General features: G+C 48.0%; 2 protein-coding genes across 4 annotated transcripts; one reads left to right on the forward strand and one right to left on the reverse strand.

The window, feature by feature from the left end:
* Positions 1-667: 667 nt before the first annotated feature.
* si:dkey-225f5.4 lies at positions 668-5,844 on the forward strand. Of its 2 annotated transcripts, none has more exons than XM_031728636.2 (9): positions 668-782; positions 1,006-1,099; positions 3,325-3,448; positions 3,547-3,704; positions 4,371-4,513; positions 4,583-4,760; positions 4,938-5,077; positions 5,159-5,321; positions 5,633-5,844. In XM_031728636.2, the coding sequence occupies exons 1-9, from the start codon at positions 766-768 to the stop codon at positions 5,696-5,698; spliced, it is 1,083 nt and encodes a 360-aa protein (XP_031584496.2). In that variant the 5' UTR covers positions 668-765; the 3' UTR covers positions 5,699-5,844. The 2 variants fall into 2 exon arrangements, with proteins under 2 accessions (XP_031584496.2, XP_039467228.1); XM_039611294.1 differs by having other exon boundaries at positions 766-782; positions 3,276-3,448.
* Positions 5,845-9,201: 3,357 nt separating this feature from the next.
* Positions 9,202-20,071, reverse strand: nr1d1 (nuclear receptor subfamily 1, group d, member 1). 2 transcript variants are annotated; one of them, XM_039611731.1, is made up of 8 exons: positions 19,600-20,071; positions 15,004-15,273; positions 14,831-14,919; positions 13,626-13,770; positions 12,891-13,537; positions 12,629-12,814; positions 11,285-11,495; positions 9,202-10,502 (listed from the first exon to the last, which is right to left on the reverse strand). In XM_039611731.1, the coding sequence occupies exons 1-8, from the start codon at positions 19,625-19,627 to the stop codon at positions 10,282-10,284; spliced, it is 1,797 nt and encodes a 598-aa protein (XP_039467665.1). In that variant the 5' UTR covers positions 19,628-20,071; the 3' UTR covers positions 9,202-10,281. The 2 variants fall into 2 exon arrangements, with proteins under 2 accessions (XP_039467665.1, XP_039467667.1); XM_039611733.1 differs by lacking the exon at positions 19,600-20,071 and adding an exon at positions 19,060-19,447.
* Positions 20,072-20,626: the final 555 nt, after the last annotated feature.

The raw sequence follows: 20,626 nt of genomic DNA on the forward strand, positions 1-20,626 counted from the left end.
ATTTATAAGATTATTGTTATTTTATTTCCGTAAATTATCTGATGTTCAGATGTTCACTGGGCGTGAGCAGGATGGAAATGGAGGGGGTACAGCTCAGTCAGAGGGGCTGAGATGGTCTGAGCATGTGCAGCGGAGGGAGGGTGAAGGATGAAGATGCAGCTGCCAGGCAGGAGAAGACCTACCTGGCAGGACCTCAGAGGACATGGATGTAGGAGGACATGCAGAGGGTTAGAGAAGAAGAAGGAGAAGGCAGAGATTTATTTCTGATCTCTTTTAACATGAAGTTCTCGACTTGTTGTCATGATCACGAGCGTTTAATCAGAATATTATGAGTTTATAATATCAAATAAAAATGTATATCAAGTAATTTTTAAAAGAATCTCAAAAACAGCAATCATTTTCTTTATTCATAAAACACATTTAAACTTCTTTTGAAATTCTTTCAGTTAAAGAGTCTTGACCCTTTTGTAAAAATGTAAAGGTTTAAATGTAATCCACCAGTTTGTAAACTCTGTCCTCACTCGACTCCATGTTTTACCTGGATGACCTGACATGGCTCCTCCTCCTTTGAATCAGGATTATTTAAACCTGATGTCAGAAAAAATAAGTTTTTAATGTTTAAACCTTTTTATTTCATGGGTGCGTTTCAGATTTCACCGCTGAGTGTCGCTGTCTTCAACACGATGATTGGCTTAACTGCCTGCAGCGTCCCTGTCAGAGAGCCAATCAGCTCCCGGGTGGGAGCGCGGATATTTGAAAACAGAGATGGCGGCAGTGCGAGCGTAAGTCTGAAAATATTTCATATTTTCTCATCAATAAATGTTTGTTTCCACCCCAGAAACCCTTTCACACGTGAACCGTGGGTCACGCGGTGGTTTTCTGCCTCGTGTGATGAAATAAAACATTGAAAATCTGAAGTTTATCGGCTGTTAGCAGCTGAAGCTAACGGTCTGCGTCACCGAGGGTTCAGTATTGACTTTTGTTCGTTTATTTGTTTGCTGTCAGCGTGCTGCAACGTTGTGATCCGGCCCTGCTGGAGCCCTGCGGAGACCCGGAGCCGGACTGCGACCAGGCGGCGCGGATGGTGCTCTTCCTTACGGTCTGTGGCAGAAAATTGTCCGCCTACACCTCACAACACATCAGAGTCCTCGCGAAACGCACAAAACCCTGACCTCTGATCCCCCCCCTGAGGGAATAGTTAAACCGTAAACAAGTCAGATGAAATGGAGAGCAGGCCCTCAGTTTGTTCACTCACAAGTTTTAAAGTTTCTCACCTGAGTGAGGCCAGCCTGTCAGAGCGGACTTCAATCAGTGTTCATACCAGAGACACCACGCAGCTGATACTCACACACACAGTTACTGAGCAGTTTCCTGTGTGTGTGTGTGTGTGTGTGTGTGTGTGTGTGTGTGTGTGTGTGTGTGTGTGTGTATAACACGTCACCGTGCTACAGTCATCCCTGCAACGTTAGAATAAAGTAGAGGAGGTGTTTATTATCACTGTTCAGAAACAGTGAAGCTCTGTTCAGCAAACTTAGGCTGACAGCAGAAACAGACTTTTGTAGGGTCTGATGAAAATACATGAAGTCCAGCTACGAGGCTGAGAAACGTTAGTAACGGAGGGACGCTGGCCAAAGGCTTTGCTTTGTCTATCCTCATTAAAAATGGCTGCCATGTCACATGATTCACAGGTAGTGATGGGTAGATGAGGCCTCGTGAAGCGTTTCAGCACATTCCCCAAACTGTATCGATACTGTGTCGACACAGTGTTGCTGTTTTGCTCCATACTGACACCTGCTGGACCTTAAATATCATTGCAGGCAACTTACTTGAGACTCACAACAGACACTGATTCAATGACCTCATCATACTTGTACACTGTAAGGTACTTTCCATGGCATCATTTTATATCTTTTACATTGCAAATATTGTAGACATCTTTAAAATATATTGTGAATGACATTAAGGGGAAAATTAAAGTATTGTGAATATAATATTACCCATTTAAATGTAATTGACTCAGAGTTTATTATAAATTTCTATTCAGAAAAATAAGTTTATCCAATGTTTTTGCATTCAGTCTATTGTTTTTTTTTTTTTTTTTTTTTTTTTTTTGGGTTTTTTGGACACCATTTCTCCAGCTTTGGAAAACTCACCGGCACAGATGAAGATGGGGTACACAAAAACTGTAAAGCCAGGTGGAAAAGGTTCTGATAAGATGTCTTCCTATTCCCCCAGTACGTTAAAGGATCCTCTGATCTCGGGATGTTTCTCTACGACACTCTCCACAATACTAAGGGGTTGGCAGTCCTTTATAATGAAATTCAGGACTGCCTGGTCCAGAACAGTCTTCCTAGATGCTTGATTTCAAAATAATAAAACACATATTAATAAAAAAGCTGTTCAGTGTCAATATAGGCCGACCTGTGTTCATTCTCGGTGTGTTTGTCTCCTCATTTTCATGTTTGGCTCTGTAATGCCTAAACACTGAGGAGGAGCTTTTGTTTGTGTAAGAAATGCAGAACAGATGCGACATTGCATAAAATGAAATAATTTACACTGCAGGTCACATTGCTGTTTTTCCTATTCTGATAGATTACACTGAAACAAAGACAGACAAACTATTTGCAGTTAAAAGATCAAAATGATCCCACACAGCAGAAACATTTCTTTTTCTTTCGGGCTCCATTTTGTTATGGAGAGATGTGTATTTTTATTTATCTTTGCGAGAGTAATTTTGTGGGTTTTTTTTGGTGGCGACTCATTCCGTTGACAGTTGCGGACGCGGTACCTTTTAAACACAGTTTGGCGCGTTGGCAATGAGCGATACAGCAGCTGAATCGATCACGTGACTTTTTCTTAAAGCGACGCACGCACCGATACAGGCTTCACTCTGTGAGCTTGATACATGCGTCGGTGCGTCAGTGTTGCTGGACCCATCACTACTCACAGGCAGCAGTCTGGAGTGTGTCAGTGGTTCAGTGAGCTGAGCTTCAGTCAGTCTTCTTCCTCATGCTCAGGATCCAGATGTTTTGGTGTGTTTAATAAAGTCCAGTGCTAACAGAACACACACACACACACTCTGAGTGTTTGTTTATGGAATATGTTTCGTATACCTGTGCTCCTGTGAGTGGGCATGAATCCTCCTCAGACCTGAACACTGAGCCCCGTCAGTGTGTCACCCTCATGTTTCTATGATGTTGTTTTATTGTTTATTTTAAGTTGGCTCTAATTTCTGTGTGACATCATCTCTTTTATGTTGTATTTACTGCAATCAGCTGACAGATCAAAACAGTTCCCTGAAGTCGTCCTGTCACGTGTGTTCAGGACCGCCGTCGCATGCAGAAGGTTCTGTGGCGTCAGCTGTTTGTCCTCGACTCCATGATGTCACTGCTGGAAGGTCTGGAGTCTGCCCAGCAACTGATGACACAGTCCTGCCCCCCACAGCCAGGTACACACACACACACACACCTAAATACACACACACTGTGGTGCTGTCTCACCTGGAAAGAGCACAAAAAAATTGTCCTTACTGTGTGTGTGTGTCAGAGGGCGGGGCTCGGGGCAGGTGGAAGGCCCTGAAGGTGGAGAGCAGATCAGGGGTGGAGGAGACGGAGGCGCTGCTCAGATCTCTGCAGGACAGAATCCAACAGATCCACGACAGACGACACACACTCACACAGCTGGCTCAACATCTGCATAGCAAGGTCACGCTCACACACACACACACACACACACACACACACACACACACACACACACTTGATTTCATATCTTAGTGGGGACATCTAATTGACATAATGCTTTTCCTTTTTACCATAACCTAACTGTAACTCTGACACTAAAACCATATTTTGAGCCTCAAAATGTCTTCAATCTTGTGGGGACGGTCATCTGGTCCCCACAAGTATAGTCACGTTCCAAGTTTGGTCCACACAAAGACATGTAAACATGGTATCCACACACACACACACACACACACACAACCCCGTTCAGCTATCTTAGTGAGGACCCTCATTGACATAATGGTTTCCCTAGCCCCTTACCCTAAACCTAACCATAACCTAATTGTAAACCTGACACTAAAACCACATTTTGAGCCTCAAAAATGCTTTTAAATGCCTTCAAAAATGTGAGGACCGGGTTGTGTGTCCTCACAAGTGTCTGCTGGTTCTCACAAGTATAGTAGAATGCAGATTTCGGTCCTCACAAAGATAGCTAGACAGGAACACACACACACACACACAGAGGTTAAAGTCAGTCTGAACACTAAGAGTCGAGGAGGTGAAACGTCAGGTAATCTTGCTTTTCTTTGTTGCCTCATCCTCTCCTCTCCTTGTCTCCTCCTGCCCTTGTCTCCTTGTTCCCTGCAGAGGCAGCAGAGTGAGCAGCTGGAGTCGTCTCTGCTGAAGGCCCAGAATGCTTTGCAGTCATGTGACCTTCAGCTGGCCCAGTTGAGGGCGGAATTAGAGGTGACACTCGGTCACCTGATTGAGTGGCAGCGACTTAGAGACGAGTGAGTGCCACAAAGTCACATGACTCTATTGAAGCCCTTGCACTAACCTGACTTCCTGTCACCTGGCAGGCTGCAGGTGCACGTCAGCACCACGCAGGATGTCATGCAGATCAACCTGCTCGCCTTCAACCAATCAGAGCTGTGTGTGGAGCTCAGGCCACACCCCTCTTCTGACTTGTTGTCCAATGAACTGGAGCCGCTGAGGCTGTCAGTCACCTGGAGCCATGACAACCGCTTCAGACTGCAGGTAAGGACACAGGTGTGCGTGATGTCAGGTTTCCTCCGACACTCAGAACTGTTAATCAATAATCAGTACTCGTTAAAACTGATTGGATATCACAGATGCGAGGGGGCGTGTCTTTCAAACTGTAGATCAATCGATCAGTGAGTATGTGTAGCCAAGATGAAGGTGTCTGATCCTCAGGTGAGCGAGGGGACGGCGGGCCTCGCGGAGGACAGCCTGATGGGCCGACGGGTGGAGCTGAGCGCCGCCCTGCTGGAAGTGATGCGGTGTTATGTTGGGCAGGCCGAGCTGTTGTCTGAGATCCAGAGCCTGCGGTCCAGGTGAAGCGCTGACCAATTATTGAATTGACATGGGCGGGGCCTCTTTCACACGCCGTCTTTTAATCACCAACTGTGTTTCAGCTTCGCTATCGACTGGCGCCCTGCCCAGCGCCTCCTCGTCTACCTGAAGACGGCATCGCTGGTGTGTCACCTGGAGGTGGAGGAGGGATACCCACGCGCGGGGCGAGCGCGCCTGCTGTCCGTTCGGCGGGACGGGCAACATGTGGACACATCTGGGCTGAAGGTAACAGGAAGCTGCTGTTTTCACAGTCTGTGCTTTATTCTTGTTTTTAGGTGAAATTATTGAGTTTCAGGTGTGTTAGTACGCGAGGCTTGGAGTCAGGGAAAGCAAAGAATGCTTGTGTCGCCATGGTTACCCTGCACAGGTGGGGTGTGACAGGCGTCCCACTTTACTCCACCTCCCAAAGACCGCCTCAACGATTCTTCTCAGTCGTTCTGATATTACCTCGTGTGTTCTTGCTCCAGCTGCAGTGTCTCACACGAACGTGTGTGTGTGTGTGTGTGTGTGCGTGCGTGTGTGTCTGTGTCTGTCAGCCTCCCAGTGGTGAGCTGCGTCTGACCGAGTGGTTGGTGTTTCTCCACAGCAGTCCTCTCCTCTGACCGATGTCTTCCTCCTGTACCGTTTCCTGTCTTCTCTCACACGTACACCAGGGGTCGCTCTCTCACCTGCACATGTGTTACCTGCCCTGAAGTGTTTTTGTCTGTGATCACATGACATGAAAATAAACCTCTGCCTGAAGGACAAACTGTGTCTGTGAAACATGAAGCTTGTCTCTGATAAATAAAGAAGTTTATAGAATTTACAGAAGCATCAGTTTCACACAGAGGAAGCAGAAACTTCATCTTTAAACTAATAAAAGCGTCCATCAGTCACAGCTGACCCAAGTGTTCAGGTAACAAAGGGACTCATTTATGCACTCTAACAAAGCTTCGTAATTTAATGCAGTCAGTTATAAAAGAATAAGAAAAATTGTACTGAAAATAAAAAAAAGTATAAAGAAAATATTTAGGGAATAATGAAACTGTCAGTAAATATATCAAATTAAAGGAATTTTTACGAGAAAAAAATAAACAAATTATTGAAGGATTTAAATCAATAAAAGAATGTTTGCAGAGTAAAACTTTTCATTTTTAATAAAAAGGCTGTTTTTAAAGACCCATTTCTGCCTCTAATCCAGTTAAAGATGGCGACTGCTTGAGCTGGGTCTGTTTTTGAATGTAAACCAAAAAAACCGATGTTTGAAAACGTTTCATGAACTACTTTCATTTATAATCCAGCAGAAAAAAATGTTCATTCAATTCTTTAGCTGAAGCTTTTATTTTGTAAAGCTGCCACCGGGAGTCGCTGTTTCCTCTCGTGTTGTTGTCTGCTGCTTCCCAGCATGCACTGCTGCACCGATACTGTACAACGTGACGTAACACACACGCATGTCCGCGTGATTAGATAACATGTCAGGAACACGTCACGCCATCAGAAACCAGACAGAGCGGCTCCTGAGGGAAAACCGAGCGCAGCCCGCGGGAAGACTTCCTGCTTCTGACACACCGGGTCACGTGTTCTCATAGAAACACGGAAACAGCCACGAAGCTCACGTGTGTCTGCAGAACATGCAGGTTTAACAGCACGTTTCTCACCGGGGCTTGGTTCAAATGCACGGAAGTGTAAAATCAGCCAAAAATTAAACGGAGTTTGGTGTAACAAGTAATTCTAAATTACAGCCTGTAAAACGGACGCTCTTTGGCACATAGTTAGATTTTCACTGATCTTTGGTCACAGCAAGGTGTGGAAAGGTCCACCTGGAGTCTGGTGAGAGGACAGTGGAGTAAAAACAGCTGACTGTAAGCAGCTGCTGGTTAGTGTGTATGCACAGGAGTCCGGCTGAAGAATGAGATAACTGCAGATCACTGTGGAGTTTCCCCTCCACACACATCTCACCCACTCTTAGCATGGACGTGTGTGACTGCTGCTGAGTCACCAGTAGGAAAATATCTGAGTGGACTGAGTGAAGGATTCTGTTCGTGTTTGAAATGAGCACAGATGTGAATGGAGTTTGGTTTGAGGAACGTACGAAATCCGCGGCTGAAGGCAGAAAAGCCGACAAGCATTTACTGATTGTCAGCATCTCCTCAGATAAGCAGAGCGCTTTGAGACGGCTGCCAGGTGTAATAAAAGCAGCTATTATTAACTGTAAATACACACGTATATGAGTGGAGTCTGGTGCGTCAGTGAAGGAGCTTTAACCCGGATAAACATCTGACTGAAGTTTGAAAAACACGTAACTGTAAAAGTGAACGTGTGAAAAACGAAACATTTTTGACTGGAGTCTGGTGGAGACTGCTCCCACACGAAAACATCATCAGCATGCAGGTGTGGATATGAAGCATGTGCCTGCAGCTCAGTGTTACACATACAGACAAGTGTGCAACATCTCAGTTTGTGTTATTGTTTATTGCCTGACGACCTCGACCTCCTCCTCCTGCTGCTGTAAATCAGTGTTCATAGTGACCCGTTGTCACGGTGACGCACGACACAGCTGTAAACGTGTTATATAAGGAAGCAGAGCACTAAAAGGAAGTGATGTGCGAGTCCATCTGAAACTGGGACACAGCGCTCGTCTCCGCCCGCTGGATGCTCATTGGGCAGTGGGGATGCTGAGATCGAGAGGCAGCTGGCCAATCAGAATCCAGAAAGTGGAACTTTGATTATGAGGCTGCAGTTCGACCTACTTTCTCCTCAGAGTGACTCACTTTCTCCTTCTTCTCCTGCTGTCCCACTGACTGCTGAAAGCTCAGAGCCAACAGGACACTAACCTCCAAAAACCCACCAATCACGATCAGCTTCACCTGATGCTGCTCAGACACACCTGGATGTCTGTTTGTCAGTCTGAGGTTCTAAAATCAGTGAAAAAGTCAATGGAGTCTGGTGATGGAGAAAGCTGGCGCTGCTGTATTTACAGCCTATAGTTCATATGAAATATGTTTTTCATTTGTTTTAATTAATACGTTATCAACGTGTCTCCTTCTTGTATGAAACATTATACATTTAACCTAAAATTACAGATTAAATATTTTTTCTTTTCCTCTCATACTTTCCTGTTCACAGAGAGATAAATATGTGTGATAGTGAAGAGAAGATGTTAGATGTTGTATTTCAGTGACAGTAGTGCAAGGCACAAAAACGCCACCAGAGGGCAGACTGTGCCACTGAGCTCAGACCCACTGGAATATAACCCTAAACACCTTTATATTCCACTAATAAAGGTGAGCTAGGTGACATAGACGAAGGTTTGTGGACTAAATAAACTAGAATAAACCCAACATGGAAGCACTGAGAGCTGCAGTTCCTGTGGTGCCCAGCGGAGGCAGCAGTGAGTCAGTCCCATAGACTTCCGTGTTAAAATTAAAACGTTTGCAGCCTGACACACAAACCGCTTTGATCATTTCTTCATAACAACCGCACAGGGGATTGTTTAAGGTTTTCATTATTAGGGGCGTGGTCTCTTTGATTGACAGGTGAATGGGGATTTGGCGCTATTTAAATAAAAGTTTTTATTGTAGTAAAATGACTTTTTATGACTGTTAGTCCCAACATCATGAGCTGCTTTACAGCCTCCTCCATTTTGATTTGGGGCATGAAGCGAGCAGCCGCTAATTGATAGCATCCCCTTCAGCACAGCCAGCTGCTCCAGTATAATAACAGAGAGCTCGGATCAGGCTCTTCTGCAGCCACACCACCCGCTCTACAGCTGCTGCAACTACAACCAGCAGCAGCTTGAGTCTGTGACATCAAACCCTGCCACTACAGCATCTCCACCAGCCGCTGTAACTGACGGACTCCAGCTTCTCCTCCAACCACACTCATGGAGCTCTTATGTTGCTGCTAGCGTCTGCACGGTTGGAAAGATCGAAGCGGGCGTCCTGTCCTGAACCGACCAATCAGAACGTGTCAGCAGCTGCTGGTGGGTAAAATGAGCTTAGCTGAGAGAAAACTGAAGGTCGAAGAGTCGTTTTACTTCAGCTCTGACTCGTTATCCAATCATCAAGTCCATCACAGTAACATCTTTATGATCAATGTGACTATTATAGATTCAAGACGACTCAGATTCATGTGTGCATAAACTTATATATAATTTTACATATTTTTATATAACGTCTTTACAACATAAACCACAGATTAAAATACATCAGAGATCTTCTTTTATCAGGTGCACTTCCTCGCTCGTACATACTTTAATATTCACGATATCTGCACAGGCATATATTCATATTAACAAAAAATAGTTGTGTACAACAGATCTCAGGGCAAATAGTTCAAGTATAGCTGGATCTTTGTGTTTATGGCTATGTACAGTTTCTTTACAGAACATCAGCTGCATAAGGTTTGTCTGAGGCGTCACCAGGTCACGCCCCGCCTCCTCCATCTCTTTAGTGGATGGAGTTATCATTCCGGGCGCTCCACAGTTTGGAAGTTCAGGATGAATCAGTTCATACCAGAAGAGTTTCTGTTTCCTGCAGAGTGGAAGCGGAGGCTGCCGCAGTCAGAGATCGCCGGCCGCTGAAAATCAAAGGAGCTGATCCCAAAGTCCTTAAAATCATTAAAAGCTGCTCGATGTGTCCACATTACTCGTGTGTTTATGGTGAAGACATTTGAAAGAGCTACTTTTAGTGTGCATCTGTCTCCAGCTGGGAAAACTTTCAAATTAAAAGCGTCTGAACTCATCATGAACGTTAACGAAGCTAAAATCAGATAGAATGATGACATCAACAGGAAGTGGAAGTGAAGCTGAACGAACAGGTTTCTTCTGTGTGAGCTCGTCAGTTAGCGTACTCGGCTGAAATGTGTCTGACTGTCGTCGTCCACGTCCTTCACGCTTCTTTCTTTTGTCTTTCACACTTCCTGCTGGCGACGCTCCAGTAAAGTCAAAGAACTGGGCTGGCTAGGCTAAGCTAACGGTTTGGGCTTACACAGGTTAAAATAGTGTGGTTTAAAAATGGCGGCCTGCTCTTTTAAAACATCAACCAACTGTTTTAAAGCACACTTTTATTTTGGCGGGGAGACGCATGTCTTGAAAAGTTCTGCTGATGACATCATCATCCTGCCAGTCTGTACGATGCGGTCTGGATGACGCTGCGATGTTAAGGGGTGGAGAGCGTGGCGATGTGGTGACATCGCAGTGATGTCATCAAACGTCGATGCGGAAAGACAGCAGCTTCTCAGAGTGCATGTTGTTGAGTGTCCGCAGGTCGGGCAACTTCAACAGCAGTTTGGTGAAGCGCGGCGAGTCCACGTCGAGGTGCTCGCTCTCTGGGGCAACGGGTGACTTGTTGACCAACGAGCGAAGAGCGCGTATCAGATTCTCCTGCAGCTGCTCCACCGACACCACGTCTTCGATGCCGGAGCGGTCTGAAACCACACGGAGAGGGCAGGTCAGCGAGCACCGGGCAACCACTACATCTGCAGCAACTGCAACAGCTGTTACGTCTACAATTACTGCAACTGAACCAAACCCGGTAACTACCCCACCCACTACATCTACAGCAACAGCTGCAACTAAACAGTTTAAAAACAAACACATGTACAACTTTGACACACAACAACAACCAAATATAATTAAATAAGCAACTAAACACAATACATCAACTACGGCAACAACATCTACATATCCCGCTGCCACCTAAATCACTGCAACCACGACACTTACAGCAACAGCTTGAACAAACAGTACCTTTTGCAACTACACCAAACATGGCACAACCTGCAACTCAACAAGCTGGTGCAACTACAGCAGCAACAGCAACAACATCCCCAAAAGTTGATTCTGTTCATCTGGAAGTTTTCAGTGGGAGAAACGTTACCTGATGGTGACGAAACGTTTCTCCACTGAAAACATCCAGATGAAAGAATCAACTTTTGGGGATTTCCTACCTGGATGATTGAGCGTGCATCAAAAACAACAACAACAGCTAAACGACACAAACTCGGGCTACACCTGAACTCACCGTGTAGCTTGCCACGCTACACCTGAACTCACCGTGTAGCTTGCCACGCTACACCTGAACTCACCGTAGTTACGTGCTACAAACAGGAAGTTGATTTTCTATACTTCCTTCTTAAATTGTCAACACGTTGCTTAAATAACTGTGATACGTTTCAGCTAATCTACGGCAGCGGCGATCTTTGCTCACCTGCTGACACGAGCACCACGGCGGTGAAGAGTCCGAGCTCCTCGCTGTCCAGCTCCAGCGCCGCCAGCTTGTGGCTGAAGTCAAACATGGCTCCCAGCAGGTCCCTCATGCCCATTGCTCGCAGCTCCTCCAGGCTGTAGGTGGCGCCGGAGACGAACGTCACCGTCTGCTCCTTCATGTTAAACAGCGACGCAAAACGCACCATCAGCACCTGAGACAGGAAACAAGGACGGGCAATCAGTGAAAGCGCGATGATGTCACCGACACATTTAGGTTTCATCCAATCTGAGCCTGACACGAGTTTGATCAGCCAGCGAGGAGACGTGCAACTACAGCAACATTACATCTGCAGCTCCTGCTAATAAATCAACATCCTCTGCCTAGAGGAATCACCACATCCAAACTCCTGCAACTAAACACAGCAACTTCAGCCAATACACCGCATATTACAACTGCAGCAACACGTTAACTCCTACAGCTAAGCCAAATCCTGCAACAACAGCAACTATAACAACCACTACATTTACAGCAACACTTGCAACTAAACAACAAGCAAGTCTAAGGAGCTGGGAAAGAAAGCTTTCATGATATGGATGACTGCAAATCTACACAGAAAACAAGCAACTGCAACACAAACTACATCTACAGCAACAAGTAAACATCATGCTGTAGCTCCAGGACTACATCTGCAACATTTTCTGTAACTACAGACAATGCAGCAACTAAAAGACTGAGTCTCACAATGAAACATAATGCTGCAACCAAACAACTACTGCGACCGCTACGTCTCCATGAACAAATGCAACTAAACGCAGCAACCTGAGCTTCAGATCTTTGATCTCGGGAACACTGGTGGGAGTTTTTAAACTCGCACTCTCGTGGACTCGAGAGTGAACTCATTGGTTTTTTCAAAGGTCAAAGGTCATTTCCCTAAAATGTGCTCTGATTGGATGACAGTGATGTAACTGGCTGAGGGAGAAGACATGGTAAATATCTAGAGCAGGGGTGGGCACCGAGGGCCGGTGTCCCTGCAGGTTTTACATGTGTCCTTGAACCAACACAGCTGATTTAAATGGCTAAATTATCTCCTCAACATGTCCTGATGTTCTCCAGAGGCCTGGTAACGAACTAATCATGTGATTCAGGTGTGTTGACCCAAGGTGAGATCTAAAACCTGCAGGGACACCGGCCCTCGGGGCCTGGAATTGCCCACCCGTGATCTAGAGGGTGGGTGCAGCGCCCCCAGTTTTCCTAGTGGTCAGGTCGGGTACAGCATCTAAAGAATCTCAATCAACCAATCAGCACAAACCTTGCCCAATAAACCGAGTGACATCACAGGCTCACCTCAAAGGTGCCTGCCTTCAGCAGGGTCACCTGGTCGTTCTGGGACAGATCGCTGAATCCGGGGATATGTTTGGCGAACTCTACCACCTCCCTGACGGCGGGCGTGAAAGACAGCGAGAAGTCCTCCCATATCTGCTGTGGGGTCTTCGAGGGGTCGGCGTGAGGCTGCATGTTCATTGGACAAGCCTGCGGAGAGAGGACAGCACCGTCAGCCAATTAGGTGACAGCTTGTAAACCCTCCCCCCAGTGGATGAGCTCTTACCAGCACGATCCCCGTCTGCTTCTTCACTGGACAGCGCTGCTCCTGGGTCACATGACCAGCGGGACCGCTCTGCTGGCTTTGCCTCCCGTTGCTACGGTGATGATGTGTGCGGCTGTTTTCCGGCAGGTAGCACTCTGCGGCCAGGTTGTTATTGTGGTGGTAGATGGTGTTGAGGCCGTTGGCATGGTAACCGTTTGGGCAGCGGTTGGGCTGCCAGAGCTCCGCCTCTCCATTGTGGTAGATGTGGTTATTGGCCAGCTTGTCGTGAGCATATAGGAACGTCTCCCGGTGAGCGCGAGCAATGGCGCTGATGGTGGAGTCCATCCCGGGGCTGGGGGGTGGGGAGCAGGAGGGGGAGGAGCTCTGATGGGCAGGAAGAGGTGGTGGCGGTGGGGAGGAAGAGGAAGCCGAAGCAGGGGGGGAGGGTGAGGAGGGGGCTGGAGGCAGGGCTGAGGGCTGAGGCTGGGGGGCGATGGTCACCCCCGGGCACGGCGAGGAGGAAGAGGATGAGGAAGAGGAGGACGACGACAGGCTGGCGAGCTGGAAGTCGCTCTGCAGCTGGTCGTTCACCATGTTGTTCATGGCGCTCTGCATCTCGGCCAACATCCTCTGCTTCTCGCGCTTCGGGATCCGCCCGAAACGCACCGCTGTGGACAGAAGAGGAAGAGGAGGAGTTAGGCCGGACTCAGAGTGCGCGGGCATGCAGGTGGGCGTGCAGGTGAGGCGGGCGCTCACCGTCGCGGCTCATGCCCACAGACAGACACTTCTTGAAGCGGCACTGCTGGCAGCGGTTCCTGTTGATCCTCACGATGGTGCAGCTCTCGTTCTTCACGCACTTCTTGTACTGGATGTTCTGCTGGATGCTGCGGCGGAAGAAGCCCTGTAAGACCAGACACGCCCACACCGTCACCTCATCATCATCATCATCATCATCGTCACCACCAAGCCCCAAAACTGCCAAAACCCGCAGACTGTATATGCGGTCTTTAAGTCTGACGTCATTAGCCGTTTCAGGTCCCAAAGTCAAACGAACACTGCGGCATCACTGAGAGTTACAAACTGTCTAAATTCTTTCATCTGTAATAAAATGATCATGTTGCTGCTTTACCAGGTGTAACTATTAAGTTTAACATCCAGGCATCCATGAAAACAGGATTTATGAAGTTAGCAGGAAGTTAGCTCGCTAGCCTCCACCTAAACATAATATTACATGTTCTGACTGAGAGATTTCTGAAAAATTGAAACTTACTTGACAGAAAACTAAACAGCAGTGACGTTTGTAGGGTTACTGAAGTTGGGCTAGCTGGTATATAATGATGTGCTAATGATCTATGTTAGCATAACATAAACACAGTGAAGCTGGAGGATGAACGCTAACTTTTTTCCACTCGATAAAAGTTAACGTGAGGGTTCCCGATGGTTAGGGACAAATGCAATCGCATGGCAGGATGCTGTAAACGGACCAAACTTCAGCCAGGAGAACAACTGCGATAATCCATCCACAATACCAGGTTAGTCATTAATATACTGCTGCATGGGCTGGGCTGTAGTTACATCGAAGGGGTTTAAAAACTGAGCTTTAAAATGAACAGTGGTGATAAAAACCGAGAGAGGCCGACAGTGATCACTGACTGTTTTAGGGGCTTATTGAGATTAAACAGAACAAGATACAAAGTATTAAAACATGTTAAAAACACAACAGCCTTAATAAATGCAGAGTAGTTTGGACTGAAGCAGGGTTCATCACATCATCACTTAAAGACTGTGTGTATGTGATGTGTGTGAATAAAGAAATAACGCATTTGAAAATAAACAGGAAGTAAATAACTCTGAAATATTACAAAATAAAATAAGAATAATAGTGTTAGATTTTAATTAATTAACACATATACTATTATTAAGTCAGTAGTTTCATTGTGTGTGTGTGTGTGAGATCTCACCTTGCAGCCTTCGCAGGCGTGCACGCCGTAGTGGAAACCTGAGGCGACGTCGCCGCAGACCTTACAGAGCAGCACCATGCCGTTCAGCTCTGAAACACAGTTACACACAGGAAGTGACATCAGAGGTTCCGTTCAGCTCAACACACAAACATGCAAACAAACTGCGTACTTACTGGTCAGACTGGCCACAGACTTGCTGGGCGACGTCCTCAGAGAGCCGCCGTCGTCGCGGCCTCGAGGCGAGCCTCCCGCCGAGGAGGAGGCCGAGGAGGAGCCGTCGTCTCCGGCTGACCCTGAGCTGGAGCCGGAGCTGAGGAAGGGCGGGGTGAGGGAGGAGGAGGAGGTGAAGAAGGACTGGGAGTTGGAGTTCTCGCTGTACATGGAGACCGGACTGGTCCGAGTGGGAGAGCCTCCGGAGGAGCCCACGTAGGAGATCACGCCTCCTGCAGGAGAGCAAGGGGAGGTCAGAGGTTATTGACAGTGGTGAGGAGGAAGCGTTCCACCTCTACTCCCCGAACGCTCGGAGCGACCCGGTTTACTGCTTGTACACATCATAGCCTCCTCTTACAAAATAAAAGCCTGTAAGTGCTTATTTCTGCTCTTTGTTCTGCTCGTTGTGCAGCGCAGCGTGACTTTGTACCGCCGCTCAGCAGAGGCGGGATTTAGATGTTACTGCTCTTACTACTCCTCAGACTCACACCTTCTCAGGTTTCCATCAAAGCATCAGTGAAAGCTGCTGTGAATGTTGGTCTGCTACCAGTTTACCTACGAGCATGCTCAAAATGAAGTGATCAATGATTACAAAGGACAGATCGGCTGCCACATGTGCACAGCGTCTGACTGTTTGCAGATCCGTTGCCTCCCATCAGCATCCTGTAAATCACGTGAAGCTCTGAGCAACGATTTCATGAGCAGCACATGCAGACTGTGATCGCTGAACACGATCAGCACAGCGGCAGGTTTGATCTCTGTGGGAGGCTACAGCCCTGTTTTTACCGCAGTGTTTGATGGCGTTGGACGTTATGTCAGGAACACGCTGCAGAGACGGGCCCTCTGTTTTGTAGTGTTCCCAAAATATGTGAATTTATCTGATTAAGTATCAGCCTCTGGTGTCCCTGTATGATACAATATCACCAACTACCTGACCCCACCCCACTGAGGTTGGGACAAACACGGTGACCTTTCACCTCGTGACACGCAGCGACCTTCACAGAGCATTAGTGTTGACTAACGATGTGTTCATGGACACAGCGAGGAATCAGAAACACAAACAGGAGGAAACCCCTGATTCTTTGTTTGTTATAAGAGGATGATGTTTGTCTGCACATGTCAGAGCTGCACGTGACACACACACACACGACCAGTGCGAGCTGTGATCACCGTCATGTTCTGCTGCTCAGACTCAGGCTGAATGTGTAGTTTGTGAGTCTGTGCTTGCACACAGCAAGGCTGCTGCCAGTTCACAAACTGGGTCACCAAGACAGGAACAAGGAGAGCAGCCGCCATCACCTTCACGCTACACGAGGAACCACAGCGAGCTCACAGACCAGCACAGACACACAGACAGAGGAGTCAGCGTGGAAATGCAGATACAAACGACTGCTGCTGAAGGTCACGTGACATGTTTATAAAGCTGCACATGGACTCTGAGCGTCTGACCACAGAAACATCCGAGCTGTGCTCATGTCTGTGCTGAACCTGCTGCCTCCCTCCTCCTCCCCTCCTCTCCCTCATGCAGCCTCGGAGGGAGGCTCGTGTGTACTCCGTGGTCACGCCCCTGAGCCACGTGCCTGCTCCACTCAGACGGCTCTGCAACGGGACTGGAGCGCCAGAGGCCCGCCCACACCCACGCCTACTCTCCCTCTGCACATGCTCTCACGTTCCCGCCATTCATCTCTCTCTCACACACTCTCAGATCTGCAGCGTTTTCTAATGCAGTAAAATCCAATTCTTCAGCTTAAACGTGACCTCTTCCTCACTTCCTGTCATATATCTGCTGTTGCTATGGCGATGTTCATATTTAACAATCTAGAGTTTCTCGTAACGAGCTGAGTGTGAGCCAAGACTGCAGACTGCTCTGAACAGGTATTCACATTTTTTACCTCTATGACATCACAGAGAGTAAACCTGCTGATCCCAGAGGATGAATGAGGGCCTGCAGAGTCAGTCCAGAGTCAGATACAGAAGGATTATTATGAACTGTCAGTCATGCAAAGCTGCTCACAGTCCAAGAATAAGAAGAGTCAGGGAGGAGGAGGAGAAGCTTGTTTTTGGACTGATTCTTGTACAGTGCTCTTCTACTCCCAGAGCACACACACACACACACACACACACACACACACTGACACACACACACTGACACACACACTCCGTTGGATGTGTCAGAGAACATTTTGGGGCTGGCGTCTTGCCCCAGCCTGGAGGAGCCAGGGATTGAACCACCAACCTTCTAATTGGCAGATGAGCTGCTTCGCCTCGTGAGCGATAGCCACTCAGAAATCATGAAAGCTGAAACCGCAGAAGAACAATAACCTTCATGTGACTTCATCAGTCACATCCTCAGAGGAGCAGTAACCAGCGTACCCTGCAGGAAGCTCCACAAAGTGCATTCTGGGTAATCTGCGAAGGCTTCTATCAGCCTGTGAGATAAGAAAGCTTCATTTCACCTCCACCTGACACCAGCATCATGCTCCAGCTGGGAATCATTTTCTAATAAAGTTTCCCGTTAGCGCTGATGCTCGCGGCGGTGACGTGGCATGTCTCTGCTGCTCACGAGGTCTCTGGACAGATCACATGATCTTCAGGTCCTCGTGAAGGTTTTAAACGATCCACGCTTGGAATAGGATGGCGTGCTTCCTTCAGTCACTGTGCTGACCTCAGAGGAGAGGATCCAGCTGCTGACACATGTTCGCCCTCTTTGACTGAGTGTAAATGTGTTTCATCAGGGTCTCTGCTCACCGTGGGAATTTCAAAGTACCAAAGTTGGACGTCACTGGCTAACAACTCGAGGCTGAACTCTGATGTGTCCTCAGAGTCTCTCTGACAGTGCTGCAGTGATCTTTTACTAAATGTTCTCTAAGAAGACTCTTTATCAGCTTTTAAGTAGGTGTTTAAGCGTTTTTTAAAGTTGGTCTGAGGTTTGTGGGCGTGCGCGCAGCGCTGCAGGGGAACGTGTTAGCTGAACTCTGAGGTGACAGGAAGCTCAAACGAACACGAGTCAAACGCTCTTTGAACGTCAGTGCGACGAATGTCTGTTATCATCGAGCTCAGCACCAGCAGCTGAGGCTCATGGGTAGTGTAGTGTTAGTAAGTGTCTGCTGTGATGAGCTTTAAACCACAAATGCGGCGATCTGTGACAACGAGCAGAGCGACGCTCCATCCCGGGGATACGGCAGGATAAATATATCCTGTGATAAATATATCATCGTTATTTACATCAGTAATCCTGCAGTCTGAAAAATCTCCTGAGTGATTTTTTAACACAGATACATGTTTTTGTGTTTTTACGTCTCCCAGCAGCTCCACGTCACCGCGGTCAGCTGCAGGAGTCTCTGTGTACGGCTCAAACGTGCGTAGTGTGGCATTTGAATAAAACGCTGTGACTCCTGCCTGAAACAAGCTGAGTGCAGTCTGTGCTGCTGCGGATTAAAGCCACACACAGAAACCAGCGCTCAGCTGTATTTGTGTGCTTCCTGTCTGCGCCAGCAAGGGGAGACAAAAGCACCCAAAATCCAGCTTTAACAGGTGAGGACAGGTGAGAGCTGGACTGTAACTACTGTCATCGATGAACCATCAGTGTGTGCTAAAGATCCTCATTCCGGTCATCGATCAGAATCAGCCATGATCAATAATCTGATCACATCCAAATACAAACTATAAAAGTGCAGAAGAAGAGAGCAAAGGCTCCTGACGTCAGCGAAAATGAGCAAACGTCAAACCACGTGACTGTGCACAAATCTTTAAATGTGATCGTGTTTCGAGCACAGAGGGGGAGGAGCCGGGGGAGGAGCCGCGTAATTATGCAATGAGCTCAGGCTCAGTGGCAGCCAATCAGAGCGCGCGGAGCTCCGTGAAAACAAAGCGCACATGGCTCGGTTTGCCGGTCCATGTGAACCGGCAACGGGCGCTCTGCTGGCGCAAGCGAGCGAGCACGTACACACACATTCCTGCGGGTCCACCTGACACCTGTCCACCCTCCGACCTTACCGCTGTCACCCTGACCCACTTACCCGAACACACACGCGCAGTCACGTACACGGTCCCCGTGACCACCGCCGGACATGAGCCGAGCGGGACCCGCTGTTCCAGAAACCCGGCCGCGGACACCTGCTCACGTCGACTGCAGTGAGGGCAATGCGGGGTCCAGAACCTGGTCTGGACCTGAACCCGGTGCCCGCGCCCCCCTCACAGAGAGAACCTGAACCGCGGACATAAACTCCGGAACAGAGGCTCGCGCGCCACACAGGAGCTCAAAGCTTCGACCTGTGGTCCAATACTAACGATACCAACAGTCTACTAATCGAACAGTAACCTGCTGTTCTCAGCCTTCACTCCGCGCTGCTGCCAAACTCCATGTGAAATTTGACAACTTTTAAAAAGTTCAACTTTTAAACAGCGGGACACGCTCCCGCTGGACTCCACGGAGACCCTCACACGCACGCGAACCAATCGGCGCTGTTAAAAGTCAAAATAAACGCGCCGAACGCGCACAGCGTCACTCTTATGAGCTCTAATGTAAGCGTGAGGTGCAGAGTAGGGGACGTGTTTACCTGAGTTGTTGTTGTTGTTCGTGTCCATGGCAGCGGTGGTCACTGTGACATCCAAGGAAAAGCCACGCACGCGACCCTCGTTTAAAAGTCCCAGAAAGCTACCGCTGCGCACGCATCCCAGGCTCGGAGACGTGGGAGAAGAAACCACCACAGAAGAAGAAGCGGGGTCTTGTTCTGTGAATTCAAACTACTGTTCCTGCTGCACGCGGAGCCAAACGATCCGTCCTGCTGCACGCGCGCCTCTGTCTGCCTGCCTCTGTGTTTTGAAACCGTGCGCGCGCGCAGCAGGACGCTGATGATGATGATGATGATGAATGTGCGGGGGCCGCCGTGCCCGCACGCGGCAGAAAACGGGACCATGTGACCGCGGGGAGAGCCTCGTGCCCCAGTGACACACTTTCCCGCCCCTTCTCTGCGCTGCAGCCGCTCGTTTAAACCTCCGAGCACGTGGAGGCGGCTGCTCCTCGCACAGCGGCATTCCGGGATTTGTAGGCGGAGATTTTTTTTGTAGTTTCTAAAACATAATTTTAATGCTTTGACCAATCATTTAACGTTATTTATTACTACTTATATTTATGATTACTTATTCTACTTATGAGCCAAAAATGGACTCCACATCCTCCAGACTAACAATATCAGAGCTCAGGTCAAAGCCTGCAGCTCTCATGGGGGGCATCGGAGCTGACAGCTGGCACATCTGGAAAGGCTCCATCACTGCTCAAAGGTATAAACAGGTTTTAGAGTAACATCTGCTCCGACACCTGCTCTGTGCTGACGTGTGTCTCTGGGAGGCCTTCATGTTTGAGCAGGGCGATGCTAAACCGCAGACTGCATCTATTCCAGCTGCACGGCCGCTGAACCGGCCCACCTGCAGTCCAGACTAGGGCTGGGCCATATCATACCGTTCACGGTAATACCGGTGTAATTTTGGGCAATGATAGGAAAATGAAATATCGCGATAGAATATGGGTAAAACGCGCATGCGCAGTGCCTATGTTTACATACGCACATGGCGGCGACACAGAAT

This window comes from Oreochromis aureus, linkage group 4 (genome assembly GCF_013358895.1).
Source record: "Oreochromis aureus strain Israel breed Guangdong linkage group 4, ZZ_aureus, whole genome shotgun sequence".
Taxonomy (NCBI): domain Eukaryota; kingdom Metazoa; phylum Chordata; class Actinopteri; order Cichliformes; family Cichlidae; genus Oreochromis; species Oreochromis aureus.

Excerpts from the sequence above, each read along its gene's own strand:
- si:dkey-225f5.4 (XM_031728636.2), top strand. Across the intron at positions 3,705-4,370 it reads CTCAACATCTGCATAGCAAG|AGGCAGCAGAGTGAGCAGCT; the intron begins GTCACGCTCACA and ends TGTTCCCTGCAG. Across the intron at positions 5,078-5,158 it reads ATCCAGAGCCTGCGGTCCAG|CTTCGCTATCGACTGGCGCC; the intron begins GTGAAGCGCTGA and ends ACTGTGTTTCAG.
- nr1d1 (XM_039611731.1), bottom strand. The coding sequence starts at position 19,627 with ATGGACACGAACAACAACAACAACTCAG. Across the intron at positions 13,538-13,625 it reads TGTGGGCATGAGCCGCGACG|CGGTGCGTTTCGGGCGGATC; the intron begins GTGAGCGCCCGC and ends TTCTGTCCACAG. Across the intron at positions 10,503-11,284 it reads CGTGGTGCTCGTGTCAGCAG|ACCGCTCCGGCATCGAAGAC; the intron begins GTGAGCAAAGAT and ends GTGTGGTTTCAG.